The following is a 17,765-nucleotide window of genomic DNA, read 5'->3' as shown; positions in this document are numbered from 1 at the left end:
GTTTTCAAGATTTCAAGATTGATATTCCTATTATCTTTTTCATTTTTTAGTTTTGTACCTGAAAAACCATATTCATCTCTATGATTTTAGCAATTGTATTTTTTTTTTTACAAAATTACTTGACATGGATTTATTTAGTTAAAATTAAATCTTGCATTTAAAAACACATTTGCAAGAAATGTTTTTACAAAAAAAAAATTAGAATTCTATTGTGGAAAAATTCCTGTGTGTGGAAAAATGGTCTATTTTTGCCAAGTGAAGGTAATTTTTGTCCATTGGTTTTTAAGGGATTTTATGTTATCTTATGCTCTCCTTAACTACTGTATTTCTTTTAAATTTTACATTTTGAGGTGACTTATGATTTCTGTAACAATTAATTGTATTTTAGCATTTACTTGTAATTCAAGACCTGACTTTTCTTTGACCCAGATTCCTATCTCTAGCTATTCTTCACTCCTGTATAGATATCCTATAGCTTCCTCAACTCAACAGCATGTTTGAAACAGAATTCATATTTCATTTCTGCTTTCTTTCATATTTCTCACTTCAGTTAATGGCATCACAATCCTCTTAGTCACACAATTTAGAAAGTGGGCAAAGATCTGCCACTTTTCCCCATACTTCACTACCCACAAACGCCATTTCCATATTGCTTTCAAATTTGTCTTTTGCCTACAATATCCTTTCCACTGTAGAAACCTATTCATTAAAAGGGTCTAATTTCGTTAAACTTCACAGATACTCTGCGCCTCCCAGCTACCTGAAAAAATGATGGGATATCCTTGCAAACTTCCATAGCATCATGGATCATGGTTCTTTTTTTTTTTTTTTTTTAGCATTATGGTTCTTACTTAACTTTGGATATGACTGTTTTGTATATATTAGCATCCTTCAACTTGCAACAAATTCCTTAAAGGCAGATCATTCCTTTGTCTCTTCCACTTAGCTTTGTGCCTTTGGCACAATAAATGCACAACTAATGTTTCTTGAATTCTGTGTGCCCCTGCGTGCATTATAATATAGCTTTCTTATTAAAAAAAACAATAACTTTTTTCAATCTTATATATTACGTGAAGCATTTTCTACCAAGGAACTTTCTAATTCTTGATAAACTTACACATTTTGCATAGCTTCAAAATTCTTCACTGGGTTGACCAGATAAGGTTGATGATCTCTCTGTAGTGCCACCAATTAATTATTAATTAAATTAAACAATGTATCAGTCCTTCGATCACTAATGCCAGCATGCTCTTCCCTTGTTTTTGAGTGAGGCAGTAGTTTCTTTCCAGTTTGTCCTGAATTATTCTTAAATAAATAAAAGATTCTTCACAAGTTCCCAAGAGAAACTAAATATCTGCAGTAATAAAGCTTTAGATAATTTTTAAAGTCCCTTCCTTTAGAATTCAAGACTGAAGTATGTCTCTTTTGAATCCTAAAACTAGTATTTTGATCTTCTATGTGACATCACATTACTTCCTTTAAATATTTTTGTACAACTTTAGGGAATTTTTCTGTTCCTATTGTCTATTTTAGTCATTTTTCATAAAAGAAAAATATTTTATGCTCATAATATCTACTTTCCTAGCCATTATATTGTTGCCCAAGGTAATTGGAAAGATTCTTTCTTTCAGGGATATTTGTGGAGAGTTCTGAAAGCTTTCCTCCCAATGGACAGTCTCCTGATGATATATCCTTTTCAAAAGATATGTGAGATGACACTCAAAATATATTCCTGGCCTTGGTTTTGACTTATGTAAACATCTCAGCTTCAACAAAGTCACAAAATTTTAGTCAAACCTTTATTTTTAACCTAGTATGTAATTACATCATATTTTAAAAATCAAATAAAGCATACTTTCATCCTACTCATCCCTATTTGACAAGACCCTAGTCTTTCTTATTTATTTTAAAGCAAATTTAACAACAGGAAAAGATACAACTTGGTATGTTTAGTTTAAATTTCTACTTTGCATTTTTAAAAGTCAAAATTATGCTTGAAGTATCATAGCTATCATTTTATTTTCATTAGACAATAGTAAGTACAGTTCTTGCTGGCATTACTGTAGTTGATGATTCTATATCTATAGTCCTATCTTTTTTAAAAAATATTTTATTTATTTATGCATGAGAGAGAGAGAGAGAGAGAGAGAAAGAGGCAGAGACACAGGCAGAGGGAGAAGCAGGCTCCATGCAGGGAGCCTGACATGGGACTCCATCCCAAGTCTCCAGGATCCCACCCTGGGCTGAAGGCGGTGCCAAACCTTCAAGCCACCAGGGCTACCCTATAGTCCTATCTTTATTATCACTTTCACTACTGAACTTGTGGTGATATTTTATACCCAGGACAACAATTACTAAGGTATGTCTCATATGTTGTCTTCTATTAAATTGGTGAATGATTTCATGTGTATAAGATAATTCACTAGGATGCAAAAAAAAAAATGGGCTGGTGAGTTTGCTAAGAGACACATAGGATTAACATGCCCATTTGGTTTATCCAACCCCCATTTTTTTTTTTTTGGTACTGCATTGGCTTCTTTCTTTGGAAACTCCATAAACACTGGAGGAAATGCTATCAATTACAGTAACATCTGAGTTTGGTGAAGGGTGAGGAACAAGCATTATCTTCTCCAGGTTAAATATATTCAGTAACATCTGAGTTTGGTAAAGGGTGAGGAACAAGCATTATCTTCTCCAGGTTAAATATATTCACTTATTCATTCAATTGTTTTTTGTGTCAATAATGTACTAGTCATTGGTAATCAGCAATTAATAACATATCCCATATCCTAGAGTTTACAGTCTGCTCTATTTTATTTTTCCTAAAACATACATTCTACTCCACACCTAAAAATATGAGATACGAATGCTTTCTCCTGCGTAAGACTAACTATGCTTTATATCAATAAGCTACTTCGAGTACCTCTTGGCAAACTAATATCATGCAGACATAAGTAGAAGAATTCAAGCCACTAAAAAAATATATGATCATTTCACTTGCCATCTGTTTTATCAAGATCACTGATGCTGATGATCTGACATAAGCTGCAGTGGTTGGTCCCTGCAGAACTCAAAGGAGCAGTGTTTATACGATTAGGATGTCAGGATACTGCTCACACAAATTATAATCTGTATGGCTAAATTCTCCAACCCAGAGACATCTTTTTCAGTCACTTCTTTCATGGCCTTTCAGGAACAAGAGTTACCAGGTTATTGCTCATTTTAATTTGTTGGTGCTTTTGGAGCTCCTGTTGTGGTAAGAATCAGGGCACTTCTCTTCATGGAGTAATAGTTATAAAGATAAATAACACATAAATGTATGATTTAATGGACAACTTTAGAAACTAATAATTTCCTTTGCAGACTCCAGATCTCAATGAAGCTACAAACAAGTAGAGTTACTAACTACATCTCCTTTCTCAAGGATCCTGTTTTAACAAATGTGTTCAGTTTGGCCAAGAACTGGCAGTGACATTTATTTAATAAAAGCCATATGGAGAATCTGTGTTCTTTCACTTGGTCACTTAGCAAACATTACCTTTGTATTCCCTTCGTGCTTCCTAATCTCAAGAATAGGAGACCAGAAGGACACTAAGCCATTTCCTTGCCAACTTCCTAGGGAGAAAACCTGACTTCATTGCTAGGCTACAGTGCTGAGCAAACTTTCACATTTCAGGATGGGAACTGGCTTGAGGATCCAAGTGGTGATTGTTGGTCTCATAGAATTGTAGTGGTGGGGTGCCTGCGTGGTGCAGTCCCTTAAGCATCCAACTCTTGGTTTCAGCTCAGGTCATAGCAGGCTCCGTGCTCAGAGTGGAGTCTGCTTAGGATTCTCTCCCTCTTTCTCTGCTTCTCCTGCTCATGCTCTCTTTCTAAAATAAATAAATAAATCTTAAAAAAAAAAAGAATTGCAAAGGCAACATTGATAATTAAAACAAACAAAATGAAAGATGTTGGCATTCTCTCATGGCCATCTGTGACTTCTTTGTGCTGGTACTTAGTGTTCAGAGGGGAACTGAATGTTTGAATTGGCTCTCAGTTTTGCAGTGAAAAGTGAAGGAAAGCATTCTGCTAATGCCTGCTTGTTGTATTTTTTCTCTCTAAACATGATTAGAAATATGATATTAAATCATTTAAAATTCCATTGCCATATCACATTTCATTTTATATATTTAGCACTTTGAAATATCATACCTTAATTGTAAAATTACATTTGCTACCTTGAGCCAAGCATCCTTTTATTGTAGTGGTAACCTTAAACCTCTAATTTTTAATAGGATTCCCAGATTTTTATTTTGCTATGAGAAATTATGAAACATGATCTGACTTGTTTTGGCTGAGTTTCAACATTTTGTAAAAAGAAATAAAAGTGATTTTTATTTCCTTTTAGACATTACAATAATTGTGCAGCATAATCAGAAAGGAATGTGATATTCATGACTAGAATAAAATATTATAGACATTTTAGGGCATGAATAATAACATATATTAAAACACATAAAAGCATAATTATGTTGAATCACATCAAATGCTATTTTTAGTAGTATAAAACATAGTCAAATTTTGACAAGTTTGTTTGGCTCAGCTTATATTAGGAAATTCTCTACATTGCTGCTACCTTGTTTTATTAAGATGAAATTGTGTAATAGTAACTCTAAGTGTGTTAGACCTTAAAATCTAATGCTAGTTCTTCTATGTCTTCACTTAATGCCTGCATTCAGGCTATCTGTGCAATAAGTATATCTTAAAATGGTTATGAATGAAAGAAGGAAAACAATATTAACTGATGTAGTTACTTGAAATGGAAGTTCAGACTTTTTAAAAATCCAGAAGCTATGGTGAAGAAGTGGTTATGACTATGAATTATACCACGTTTGGGGGATTATCTGAATTTATTTACATGCTCTACTCTGTCTCTGAGCACCAAATATAATATATATTTGATTAGGATGTAAAATGATTATGATTCCAGATAAGATCAAGATGATATTAATTTTTTTAGAATATCTGCAGATTTTTAGCAGAAGAAAGAAAGTGCTTTGCTATAGGCTATGTCCTTCTTAGAATCAATAGTTGCTCATTGCAGTTTTGTCACTGGCAGTTCATGTGATGTGAACAAGTCCTTTAACTTTTGGTAGAAGCATTTTGTGCACTTTTCCAATGACACTTAATGCACACACAAAATTTACACTTCCTTACCAATAACTGTGTGGTTCCTAGGAGCCCACCTGGTGGTTGGGAATTTTTGGATTAGAAGAACTCTGTTAACCCTTCTTGGTCTCATTCATTTTTTTAAAAAAATATTTATTTATTATTTATTTTTTTAAGGGAAAAAGTAAGAGAGAAAGAGCACAGATGGGAGGGGCAGAGGAAGAAGGAGAGAATCTCAAACAGACTCCTTGCTGAGCACGGATCCTGACATGGGCTTGATTTCATGACCCTGAGATGAAAATCTGATCCAAAACCAAGAATCAGGCACTTAACTGACTGCATCACCCAGGCGCCCCCCTTTTAAGATTATTATTATTCCAAGAGGAATCAGCAACAATTGAGAAAAAGCAAACAAACCAGAAATCTGAAAACATGAAATTGAGACTAACCACTCAAGCTGATAATTATGTATGAGTTTTTTTTTTTTTTTCATTTGATTGGTGGCCAGAAACCAGACATAGTGAAATTGATGAGCCAGTGCATCCTGCTGGTGTTGGCTACAGCAGGAAAGGATATAATCCAGATAATTGTTTAATTGGATGCTACTTAAAAGAGAAGCTGGAATTCCCCAAGAATCATGGTCCAGAGTAAACATCTTTTCAATAATATTGGTTAAATAAAAACCCAAGGATGTTGCATTGATGGCCAGTATTTATGAGGTTCCAGTTTTATTGCCATGAAAATACTCCTTTTAACTGTTCCCTGCCAGTTCTTGACAGTCTCTGTTGTTTTATTGTTCAATGTTAAGTATTTCTAGATGATAATTTCCCAATATTATACTTTTCATGAAAGAGGAAAATAAGTGAAATCCTTAGTTACACAGTTACAGAAGGATAATATTCAAGAGCTTCCTATGAATAAAGGGGAAAGGAGAAAAAATGAGTGGGAAATATCAGAAAGGGAGACAGAACATGAGAGACTCCTAACTCTGGGAAATGAACTAGGGGTGGTGGAAAGGGAGGTGGGGGGTGACTGGGTGATGGGCACTGAGGGGGGCACTTGATGGAATGAGCACTGGGTGTTATTCTATGTGTTGGCAAATTGAACACCAATAAAAAATAAATTTATTAAAAAAAGAGCTTCCTATGAGAGGCAATCTGTACAAAGGTTATGACACAGATTGTCATAAGTCAGCCTGAATGCGAATCATCTTATATCACTTATATTTTATGGAACTTACAAAGTCTGTAACTCAGGTGAACTTTTTGTGACTCAGTTTCCATTCTTGTAAATTGCAGTGGTGATAAGAGGGTTGTAGTAAGGGTTATACAAGATAATTTGTGTAAGGTGCTTATACCAATGCCTGGCACATTACAAGTGGCATATAACTGTAATAATAATTTGCTACCATTGCTGTTTCCTTTGTAACAGTTTCACATAAAAGTGACTTTTTGTGTAATTTAACTGAGTCATGGCTGTTTTAAGCTGGTGTTCTGACTGAATTATCATACGATGGTAAAGTCTATCAATTTTACAAGAAGTGGCTGAGAAAAGCAAGCCACATACAATATATTTTCTTCTGCAGCTCTTTCTAGAGAGAGAGGGCTAAATATCATTTTGGAAGTGGAATGACCAATTAATGTATTTTGGTCCCTGCTTTTCCTTTCTTTTTTCCATTCACTTGGAAATTTATTTTTAGGGCTCTTTCTCTGAGCTGTATGCCTTCATATTTAATGATTGCCATTTTAATTCTTTTTATAGTAGTAAATATTAAATATCAGGCAGACTACTTCCTTTAATTTCCCTTTGGAATAATAAAATATTACCAGTAAGTTTTTCTTGGTATCTGTAGCAATACTCTTTGTCAAAGCAGAAGTACTTAATAAAGCCAGGAAAACACCTGAAAAGCTCTTAGAGTATTATATATTCGATAATTGAAAATATATCAAATAAAGCAAAAAGCCAAGAGATGAATTTAGGAAGTTTTCACACAACAGGTATTATGATAAATTCCAAGTACCAAAAAGTTTTAATGATTAATTTTAATGTTTTTTTTCAGAGATTATTAGCATGAATGAGAATAACTCCTTTGTAAATCTTGAAAGAGATGAAATTTCTGATAGCTCAGCAAACACTTATTCCAAACTCCCAGATTTTGATACCTAAAAATGTGCCTCTGAATATTTAATTTTACATCACCAGTTTATAGATTTAGACCAATAAAGCAATTAGAATATGAACTCCTTTGTAATCAGCTGTCCTCACAAAATGAGATCCAGGTATTGCTCAGGAAAAGTACAGGAGTGATATTAAAAATGCTAACCTGTAGACTTCTGGAGAAGATGGTGGAGTAGGAGGATCCTAAGCTCACCTTATCCCATGGATACAACCAGATAACATCCACATCAGTATAAATAACCCAGAAAATGATGTGAAGATTGACAGAACAGAGTGTACCTCTAAATGTAGTGAAGAGGCCTCATCAAAGAGGGTAGGAAGAGTGGAGATACAGTCTGTGGCCAAAGGGACCTACCTGCATGACTATCCCTACGAGGGAGAGACACGGGGGTGTGGAAAGGGAAGAGGAACAGACACTCAAACCAAGTACCCCAGGCACCAGGGACCCAAATGGGGAAGACAGATTTCTATAATATTTGGCTTTGAAAATCAGAGGGGCCTAACAATCAGTGGTGCTTAAAATATGGAACATTAAAAATCAGTGGGCTAGGTTCTGGGGGAGCCAGGAGGGCAGAGTCCCCACCTGTAAAGAGCACACAAACAGTCCTGCTGAGATACAGCATAGAAGCAGTAGTTTGAAAAAAGCCTGGGATCCACAGGAATGAGATTTATTTACTAGTCTCAGAGCATGTTCTGGAGGGATGGGGATCTTTGGGAGACCTCTCTAAGAACACAGAACTGGTAGGCACTTTTTGCCTCCATTGCTCCCTAGCTAAGATACCTTTGGGAACCAGCACTGAGCAACACTGTCCATCTAGCTTGCTAATAGTGCATACTACCCATGGACATGTGTGTGGGGCTTCCCTCTCTCCCCCCACCACCATCCCTGAAACCCAGCTGGCCTGATTGGAGTTTTCCCTGGTGGCTGCAGGTCCCTTCCCTCAGTGGATGAGCATAGACTTTGCAGGCATCACATGTCACACCCCCTCCAGTATGCCCTTGGCCACAGCCCATTCAAACTGGTGCCACAGGCTTGGCAGTATGCAGACAGCCCCAACAAGGTTCAGCACCACTCCAAAGTGACTCCTGACCCAAAGAGAGGGGAAAATGACCACACATACCAGTCCAGCTATAAGCTATGCCACCAATGAAAGTTTTCAAGGGGTCAAACTGGGAAATCACCTGGAAGTTCATGCTACTGTATCTCTGGCAAATGCCTGGTCTGGCTCAACTCAAGCCCAGGACAGCCCCAGACTGGCCCACTAACAACACAGGGACCAAACTCTACCCACAATAGGCAAAGAGAGCTAGTACAGATAAATGGATTGAAGACAAATGTCGTTCAGCCAAAACAGTAGGGCTCATGCAAAACACATGGAATACCCCTGAAGTGCCAGGTTCTGGTGAACAGGGGACATGCACTGCAGGGCAGGACGTCTTCTCACTGCATTCGAGAGCCAAAAATGTAGCTGACTTTCCTAACACATAGAAGTAGATGCGGAGAGTTGGACAGTATGAGGAGACAGAGGAATATGTCTCAAGTGAAAGAACAGGACAGAATCACAGCAAAAGATAATACTAAAGTAATTATCATAAAGGTACTACATTTGAGAAAAGAATGGAAGAACACACTGAGATCCTTGACAAAAAGAAAACATCAAAAAGAACCAATCAGATTCAGTAATTTAAATTAAAAATACACTACACATAATAAAGTTAATTAGAGGAAGCAGAAGAATGGATAAATGACCTGGAGGACAGAGTAATGAAAAGCAATCAAGCTGAACAGGAAAGACAAAAATCAATCATAAAAAAATGAAAATAGACTTATTTTCAGCAACACCATCAAGCATAATAACATTTGCATTATAAGGAAACCAGAAGAAGAGGGAGAAAAGGAAGCAGAAAATTTATTTGAAGAGATAGCAGCTGAAAATTTCCCGTATCTAGGGAACAGATATCTAAATCCAGGAGCCACAGAGAACTCCCAAAAGAATCAACCAAAGAAGGTCCATACCAAGACAAATAAAAAGGAAACTGCATAAGGCTGTCAGCTGATTTTTCAGCAGAAACTTTGCAGGATAGACGAGAGTGTCACAATATAGTCAAAGTGTTGAAAGGGAAAAACCTGCAACCAAGAATAGTCTATCCAGCAAGGCTATCATTCAGAATAAAAGTAAGTAAAGAGTCTCCCAGACAAACAAAAGGTAAAGAAATTCATGAGCACTAAATCTGCCCTACAATAAATATTAAAGGGAGCTCTTTGTATTGAAAGGAAAGACCTAATTTGGAGTGAGAAAAGTTGGAAACACAAAGCATTAAAATTAAGTATATCTTTAAAAAATGGTCAAGGGACTCACAAAATAAAATGCTGTAAAGTATGACACCATATACCTAAACATGGAGGGGAGAGAGGTAAGGAATGAGTTCACACTTAAGTGACCGTCAATTTATTATAGACCACTATATGCATGAGATGTTATATACAAACCTTATGGTAGCCACAAATAAAAGAACAGTAATAGATATGAAAAAAACGAAGAGAAAGGAATTGATCACCAAAGAAAGCCAGCAAATTGTGAGAGAATAAGAGAAGAAAAGAGCAGAGAAGAACTACAAAAGTAACCATAAAATAAGTAACAAAACAGCATTAAGTACATACCTATCAATAATTATTTTGGATATAAATGGAATGGATAAAAAAGCAAGAGCTTTCTATAGGCTGCCTACAAGAGATGCACTTCAGACCTAAAGGCATATGCGGATTGAAAATGAGGGGAGGTAAAGGATTTATACTGCGAATGAAAGTGAAAAGTAGCAAAATGTATATTGGATAAAATCACCATAAAAAAAAAATCATTCACCATGATCAAGTGGAATTATTCCTGGGATGCAAAGATGGTTCGATACTCACAAAATAATCAATGTGATACATCATATCAATAAGAGAAAGGGTAAAAACCATATTATCATTTCAACAGATGCAGAAAAACATTTGACAAAGTACAATATCCATTCATGATAAACACTCTCAGCAAAATAGGATTAGAGGGAACATATCTCAACATAATAATGACCGTATATGAAAACCCTACATCTAACATCATATCATACTCAATGAGGAACACTGAGAGCTTTTCTCCTAAGATCAGGAACAAGACAAGAATGTCCACTTCATCATTTTTATTCAACATAGTATTGGAATTCCTGGCCACATCAGTCATGTAAGAAAAAGAAATCGAAGGCATCCAGATTGGTAAGGAAGAAATAAAACTTTCACTATTTGCAGATGGTATGATACTATATATAGTAAACCCTAATAATTCCACCAACATACAACTAGAGCTGGTAAATGAATTCAGTAAGTTCACAGTATACGAAATCAATATACCAAAATCTTTTGCATTTTTTACCCTAATAATGAAGAGGCAAAAAGGAAATTAAGAAAATCTCATTTACAGTTGCACCAAAAAAAAAAAAAAAATACCTAGGAGTAAACTTAACCAAGGAAGTGAAAGACCTGTACTCTGAAAACTATAAAACACTGATAAAAGGTATTGAAGAGAACACACAAAAAAGATATTCCGTGCTCATGGATTGAAAAAACAAATATTGTTTAAATGGTCATACTACCCAAAGCAATCTACAGATTTAATGCAATCCCTATCAAAATACTAACCACATTTTTTTTTACAGAAGTAGAACAAATAATCCTAAAACTTATTTGAAGCCACAAAAGACCCCAAATAGTGAAAACAGTCTTGTAGAAGAACAAAACTGGAGGTGTAGCAATCCCAGATAGATTACAAGATATACTACAACACTACAGTAATCAAAACAATATGGTACTGGCACAAAAATGACATATAAATTGGTGAAACAGAAGAGAGAGCCCATAAATAAATCCAAGATTATATGGTCAATTAATTTTGGACAAAGGAGACAAGAATATGCAGCAGGAAAAAAGACAATCAAATGGTGTTGGGAAAACTGAACAGCTACATGCAATAGAATGAAACTGGGCTACTTTCTTACACCATACACAAAAATAAACACAAAATGAATTAAAAACCTAACTGTGAGACCTGAAACCATAAAAATCCTAGAAGAGAGCACAAGCAGTAACTTCTTTGACATCATCTATAGCAATATTTTTCTAGATATGTCTTTTGAGGCAAGGAAACAAAAGCAAAAATAAACTATTGGCAGTATATCAAAATAAAAAGCTTCTGCACAGTAAAGGAAACAACAAGAATAAAAAGCAATGTATTGAATGGGAAAAGATATTTGCAAATGACATATCTGATAAAGGGTTAATATCCAGAACATATAAAGGACTGATACAGTTCAACACCAAAAAAACCCCCAAATTATCTAATTTAAAAATGGACAGAAAACCTGAATAGACATTTCTCCAAAGAAGACATACAGATGGCCAGTAGACACATGAAGAGATGCTCAACAGCACTCGTTATCAGGGAATTGCAAATCAAAATTGCAATGAGATAACCACATCATTCCTGTCACAATGACTAAAATAAAAAATTCAAGAAACAACAAATGTTGGTAAGGATATGAAGAAAAAGGAACCCTCATGTGCTATTGGTGGGAGAGAAAACTGGTACGCCAATGTGGAAAACAGTGTGAACCTTCCTCAAAAAATTAAAAATAGAATTACCCTATGATCCAGTAATTACATTACTGGTTATTTACCCTAAGAAAACAAAAACACTTATTCCAACAGATATGTGCACCTCTATGTTTATTGTAGCACTATTTACAATAGCTAAATTGTGGAAGGAACCCAAGTGTCCATTGATTGATGAATGTATAAAGAAGAGGTATACTCACACACATACACACACACACACACACACACGCACAATACATGCTGGAACATTATTCAGCCATAAAAAATTAAATCTCACCATTGGAAACAACATTTATGGATATAGAGAATATAATTCTAAGTGAAATAAGTTAGTCACAGACAAAAACCGTATGATCTCACTCATGTGGCATTTAAACAGCAAAACAATAAATAAAATTAAAAAGAGACAAACCAAAAAATAGACTCTAAGCTATAGAGAACAAACTGGTGGTTACCAGAGGGGAGATGGATGGGAGGTGGATGAAGTAGGTGAAGGGGATTTAGGGTACACTTATTACGATTAGCACTGAGTAATGTATTGAATTGTTGAATCACTATATTATATTCCTGAAACTAATATAACCCTATATAGTAATTATATTGGAATTTTAAAAAAAAGAGGCAGATCCAACTGGAATGTCACTTTGGACATTTACTCCTATCGTAATGCCTGACCCTTGGATGAAATTCTGGTGATAAAGAAGCCATCTCATGCTGATAAGGGTGAAAGTCATATTGAGGATAGAAGAGAAGGAAGATAAAAGGAGCTTTGTTCTGATACTGTTGGGCCAATACACTATCCAGGGATTTCTTATTTCATGAAATGTATACATTTTTCACTTGCGTAAGAGAAAAAAACAAAACAAAACAAAAAACACAATCAAATGGACTTAACGTGGAGAGAAATTTGTTTAAAACCCATAATTCTGGGGATCCCTGGGTGGCTCAGTGGTTTGGCGCCTGCCTTTGGCCCAGGGCACGATCTTGGAGTCCTGGGATCGAGTCCCGCATCGGGCTCCCAGCATGGAGCCTGTTTCTCCCTCTGCCTGTGTGTCTCTGTCTCTGTCTCTGCCTCTGCCTTTGTCTCTCTCTCTCTCTCTCTCTGTGTCTATCATGAATGAATGAATAAATAAATAAATAAATAAATAAATAAATACCATAATTCTTATGTTTGACTATATAATATTCGCAGCTTTGTTCAGTTGAATCATAATAGTTATTTAGGATTTCTTCCATATTTAATTAACCCATTTAAATTTCTGGAAATGATGAAAGGTATTCTAAATGGTAGTAGATACAATCTGTAATTTATATTTTGGAGATCATGAATGAAATTCTTTTGACAGTTTGCAATTTTAATAAACAATTTTATTAAAAATTACATCTTTCAAAAAAAATTAAATATATCTTTTCTATTTGTGGGGGTAGGAAATATAAGGAGGGGTTCATTATATTCATTATACCAAAGTAAAACTTGTTACAAATAAGTTAGTGTGAAAAAGCAAACCCAGTATTTAAGTTTAGAAAATTGTGCTTTGTTCAGTTGAAAAGAGATGGTCTAGGATAGTCTGTATTCTTCTTCTTCTTTTTTTTTTTGTATTAATTATCAGATATCAGAAGGCAAAAACCGTTGCTTAATTGCCAAAATGGGTATCTGTTCTTCTAAGGTATTATTTCACCTCCATATATTTTCTTTCATTTTTCTTTTCTTTTTTATTTCCTTTTTTCTTCCTTTTCTCTCTTTCTTTCTTGCAATTATTTTCAAAATATTTCCTCTTATTTATTTTCCTTTTTACAGTTTAGGCAAGATCAGGTACATTCAGGGTGGCATAGCTTTAGACTTCTTTTTACAATTCAAAACAATATCCAGATACCAATATAACTCTGAAAGCAGAGGCTTAACTACAGTATAGACAATTCTCTGGTAGATTAAATTTTTGCTGCCTACATTACAGATTTACTTTGAATGTCAGTGTTAAAGGCTAATTTAAGGACTCTTGATTTTTATGTAAAGCTCAATTGTTACAATTTCTACAAATATTCATTGAATTCCATCTGATGTAATTATGAAGGATTTTATAGGGGTGACAAAGATAAGAGGTAAGCTCAGGCCCCTAGCATCTATCTTATAAGAAGGAATGGGTAATCAAACATGGTGTGATCTACGCCACAGGCCATCTATGACACAAATCGTATGAGGTGAAATGGCTACACTGTTGGTGTGTAGAGATGGTTCTTCCATGGAGCTCCTCAGGCTATGAGGATGATGAGGGGATTGGTCTAACTATCCCTCTCTTTTATAGGACACTAATAGAATCCGAAGATTTGTTCATCATTCACCATCTCCTGTGCTCCTACAAATACATGTCTACTACCCTCAGTAAATGATGTACATGTAATGAGAGCTACGTGCTAATGCTCTCTTTGGGACACATATTGCACTAGCCAAGGCCATTTGTAATATTTTTATTGTTAATTATTTGTTCTATAATCATTATCTTAATGTTCGTAAGGGAAAATCTTGGGATGGATGCTATCCTACCGTTTGTTAATTGCTCCTGGAAGAAAGCATTTCATTTGCTTCTTTGTTCATCTTCATTTTGGTAAATATGCCTTGGCAAAGGGTGGACATTTAATACAGCGTAGATAACATCTACTCTTCACTGTCTCTATGATTATATCTAATGTTCTTTAATGAACATCTGGTTCCTTGCAGGACGGTTCTCTTTACTCTGACTTCTGTGGTTGTACTTGTCATTACAACTGACTGGATCAGCTGGGACAAGCTGAATCGGGGGTTTTTGCCCAGTGATGAAGTTTCCAGAGCATTCCTGGCTTCTTTCATCTTGGTCTTTGACCTCCTTATTGTAATGCAGGTAAGTGTTTTTGTATTTCCCTTCGATCACTAAAGCAGCTCTATGCTTTGTTCCAGTATAACAAACACTGTGTGTGCAGTGAAAGGCTCCATTAAGCTAGAGAAGTGCACAGTTTACAGTTGCTATCTGTAGGGTCTTCTCTGATCCTACTTTCTGCAGTTTTACTGGGAGGATATGCCAACCGGGCTTTTATGAAAGGAGCACCAAAAATTCATTGTATGAACATTGCAAGGTGGGCCCTGAGTAACCATATAGCATGGTGGTGTTTTCCGCCAACGCTTCTAAACAAGGCAAAACAACAACAAAAACCCCTGTCATTTAGTAAATGAAAAGCTGCAGAGATGAGGATGATATAAAGCCAGCAAAACACGGATAAGCAATTGCCGAAGCAAGTCAGGGTTTTATAGCAGTGGAAATAGAATGATGTAAAAATGCTTTTTCTGGTTATGGAAATTATCACTTTCTTTCAGTACTCACTAGAGATCATTCCATTTTCATGTAAACAATATTTCTGCCGCGCTCAGCAACAGACTATTTGTACAATAGCATTCCACTAACCAGTGCTACTCATGTAATCTGCTGTGAATGGTTTGGGGGTCTTAGGATCCAAAAATGGAGGAATGTTCCTTTGTATGAAAGGCCAAAAGAAACATTAACTATTTCTTGGCACTTTATGTTGCTCATTAAATGTCCATTCATTTGCTAGACATTTCTTATCGGTTTTAGAAGGCAATTTTGGGTTTTCCCCTCCTGAGGCATTAGAAGTTACCAGAACAAAGGCCTCAATTGCTGAAGGGAAGGTAAACACCATTTTGTTCCAAATTTATGTGAGATTTCACAAGATAGCAGCTCAGTTTTCTCATTTCTAGAGGCAAAGAATGGCCTTTAAAAGTGATATTCTGTAGTATCTTAAAAGAGAATAATGGCTTGGTGTTTTTTTATGTTTTGTTTTGGGGTTTTTTGGCTATGTAATATAGCTCAGGCATTAGGTTCAAGATGATTTCTAGACTATATTGCTATTTCAGTGGATAACAATATAAAACATGATATCAATTTTAAAAATTATATAAAATTGAATGTCTCATCTAAAAATTGATGTGTTTCTTTTTTATTTTCTGTGGCTAGTTTAGCACAGTGGAGAAAGTAAGAAAGCACTGGTGGGTTCCATATCTGTCTCTTATTTGCCTCCTCTGGATATTTATAAAATCAAATTTGTAACACTAATGCAATAATGTGTTATGCATTACTTGTTTAGAGGCTGTTTTTGTCTTCTTTCATCTAATACTCCTAAATGATTACTTCCTTATGTAAAATATCTGCTTTGGCCAAATGGCCTACTATACCTCTTTGAACCCATCATAGAATCAAAGGTATCAGTAGCCGAGTAGACCATTGTCTTTTTTTTTTTTTTAATTTGTATATATGAGAGCATAAATTTTTTGATTTTGTACCACTATCCATCACCTTCTACCCTCTTTTATAACATTTTAATTATTGTTCTAATAAGGTCACAAAAATCAGGGATTTGAAGGAGGAAAATATAACATTACAATTTACAGGTATTATGGACTCGCTCAAAAAGTACTTAATAAGGAGGGATAGAAGAAAGGAAGGATAGTCAAGATTTATGTAGGCAGAGTCAGCAAGACTGGGAAGGGGAAGGCATTATAGATGAAGGAAATGACATGAAAATGTGGAGTCAGTAAAGTGCTGAAGTGTTCAGAGAGTGGCCAGAGCCCCAGTTGATTGAATATGGAGAGTTCATGCTGGGGAATATATCCGTTTGGACCATTTTGGCTACAAGTAATAATAACCCCGCCAAGCTAGCTTTATCAAAGGGGGCATGTATTACTGCAGTATACGAATGTCTTATGAAAGAGAAGGAATGACAGTACATTTTAGGGACACATGAAAGCAGAGACCAAAGAGTACCAGGGAACCCAGACCTAGCTTTTATACTCCATCTCTCATCTTTTTTTTTTTTTTTTAACTCCTGTTTCCTTTCCTCTCTTACTGCAAAGCAGCATTTTCAGCATCCCAGTTCACATGGAAGAAAATGGCCATAGCCAACACTTCAGAGGGAGACTGTTCTCTAGTTGTTAGGTTTAATTCCAGATTCCTGGGGAAGGGATTGCAAGAATTAGATTGCACCCCATCTGTGAAATGATGAGGTGTGAGTCCACAGAAAAGCAGGGAGATGTTGGGCCTCCAAAGTCAAATTAATTGATGTCTGATATGAAGAAGAGTCCAAAAAGAGGCCCAAGAAAGAGGGCTCTTAATTCTTTTTCTCTCTCCTCCAGTGCTGAGTCAGCCAGGCAGGCCTGTGGATTTCTCTTTTGCTATGTCTCTTGTAGCTTAATCCTTCCTTCTTATTTCTCTACTTCTATTCAGTTCTGACTCTCCTCTATATTATTGTTAAATAATCTCCTATATAGAACCTTCTGCTTCCAGATGTCCCCTTGTCCCATACACACTATAAGGCTCAGCCTCATAAACTTCCAATCTGAAATGCCATGTTGTACTTGCCTCTTAGCCAAAGTGGCTCCTCGTTGTCCAAGAATAAAGTCCAGATTCTAAGAGTGTGCTTTCAGTGCTTTCCACATTCTGGCCCTGGGTTTTTGTTTTTTACATGTTTTTATGCTCTAGCTCTACCCCAGACCAAAGGACTGGTTGTGTGGCCCTTGACTACAGCACACTTATTCCAAGATATCTGGAAGCTTCTTTTTCTCCCCAGATGTGTCTCTTTTTGCTCTGCTCATCCAGACCCTACCACTGAGGACTATTCCAATTCCCTCTCATGAAAACCATATAATCACTTCCTCCATGGAACTCCTGAAGCACTTTTTACCTGGACTACAAATCACCATTTCACTTTTTTCATACTCTATGGAGCAGGAACCATAGCTTAT

The 17,765-nt window shown here is 35.8% G+C and overlaps 1 protein-coding gene across 1 annotated transcript in view; it reads left to right on the top strand.

Annotated features, from left to right (window-relative positions):
- TMEM117 (transmembrane protein 117) overlaps positions 1-17,765 on the top strand; it is a 234,379-nt gene that overhangs the window by 137,592 nt on the left and 79,022 nt on the right. Inside the window, exon 6 of the mRNA XM_072767889.1 lies at positions 14,697-14,856. Coding sequence (XP_072623990.1) covers positions 14,697-14,856 — 160 coding nt within the window. The remainder of the gene's footprint in view (positions 1-14,696; positions 14,857-17,765) is intronic.

The sequence above is a fragment of the Vulpes vulpes genome, chromosome 8, assembly GCF_048418805.1.
Source record: "Vulpes vulpes isolate BD-2025 chromosome 8, VulVul3, whole genome shotgun sequence".
NCBI classification, from domain to species: Eukaryota; Metazoa; Chordata; class Mammalia; order Carnivora; family Canidae; genus Vulpes; species Vulpes vulpes.
Note: the sequence above shows the minus strand (reverse complement) of the source record. Positions and strands in the feature narration are given on the sequence as shown.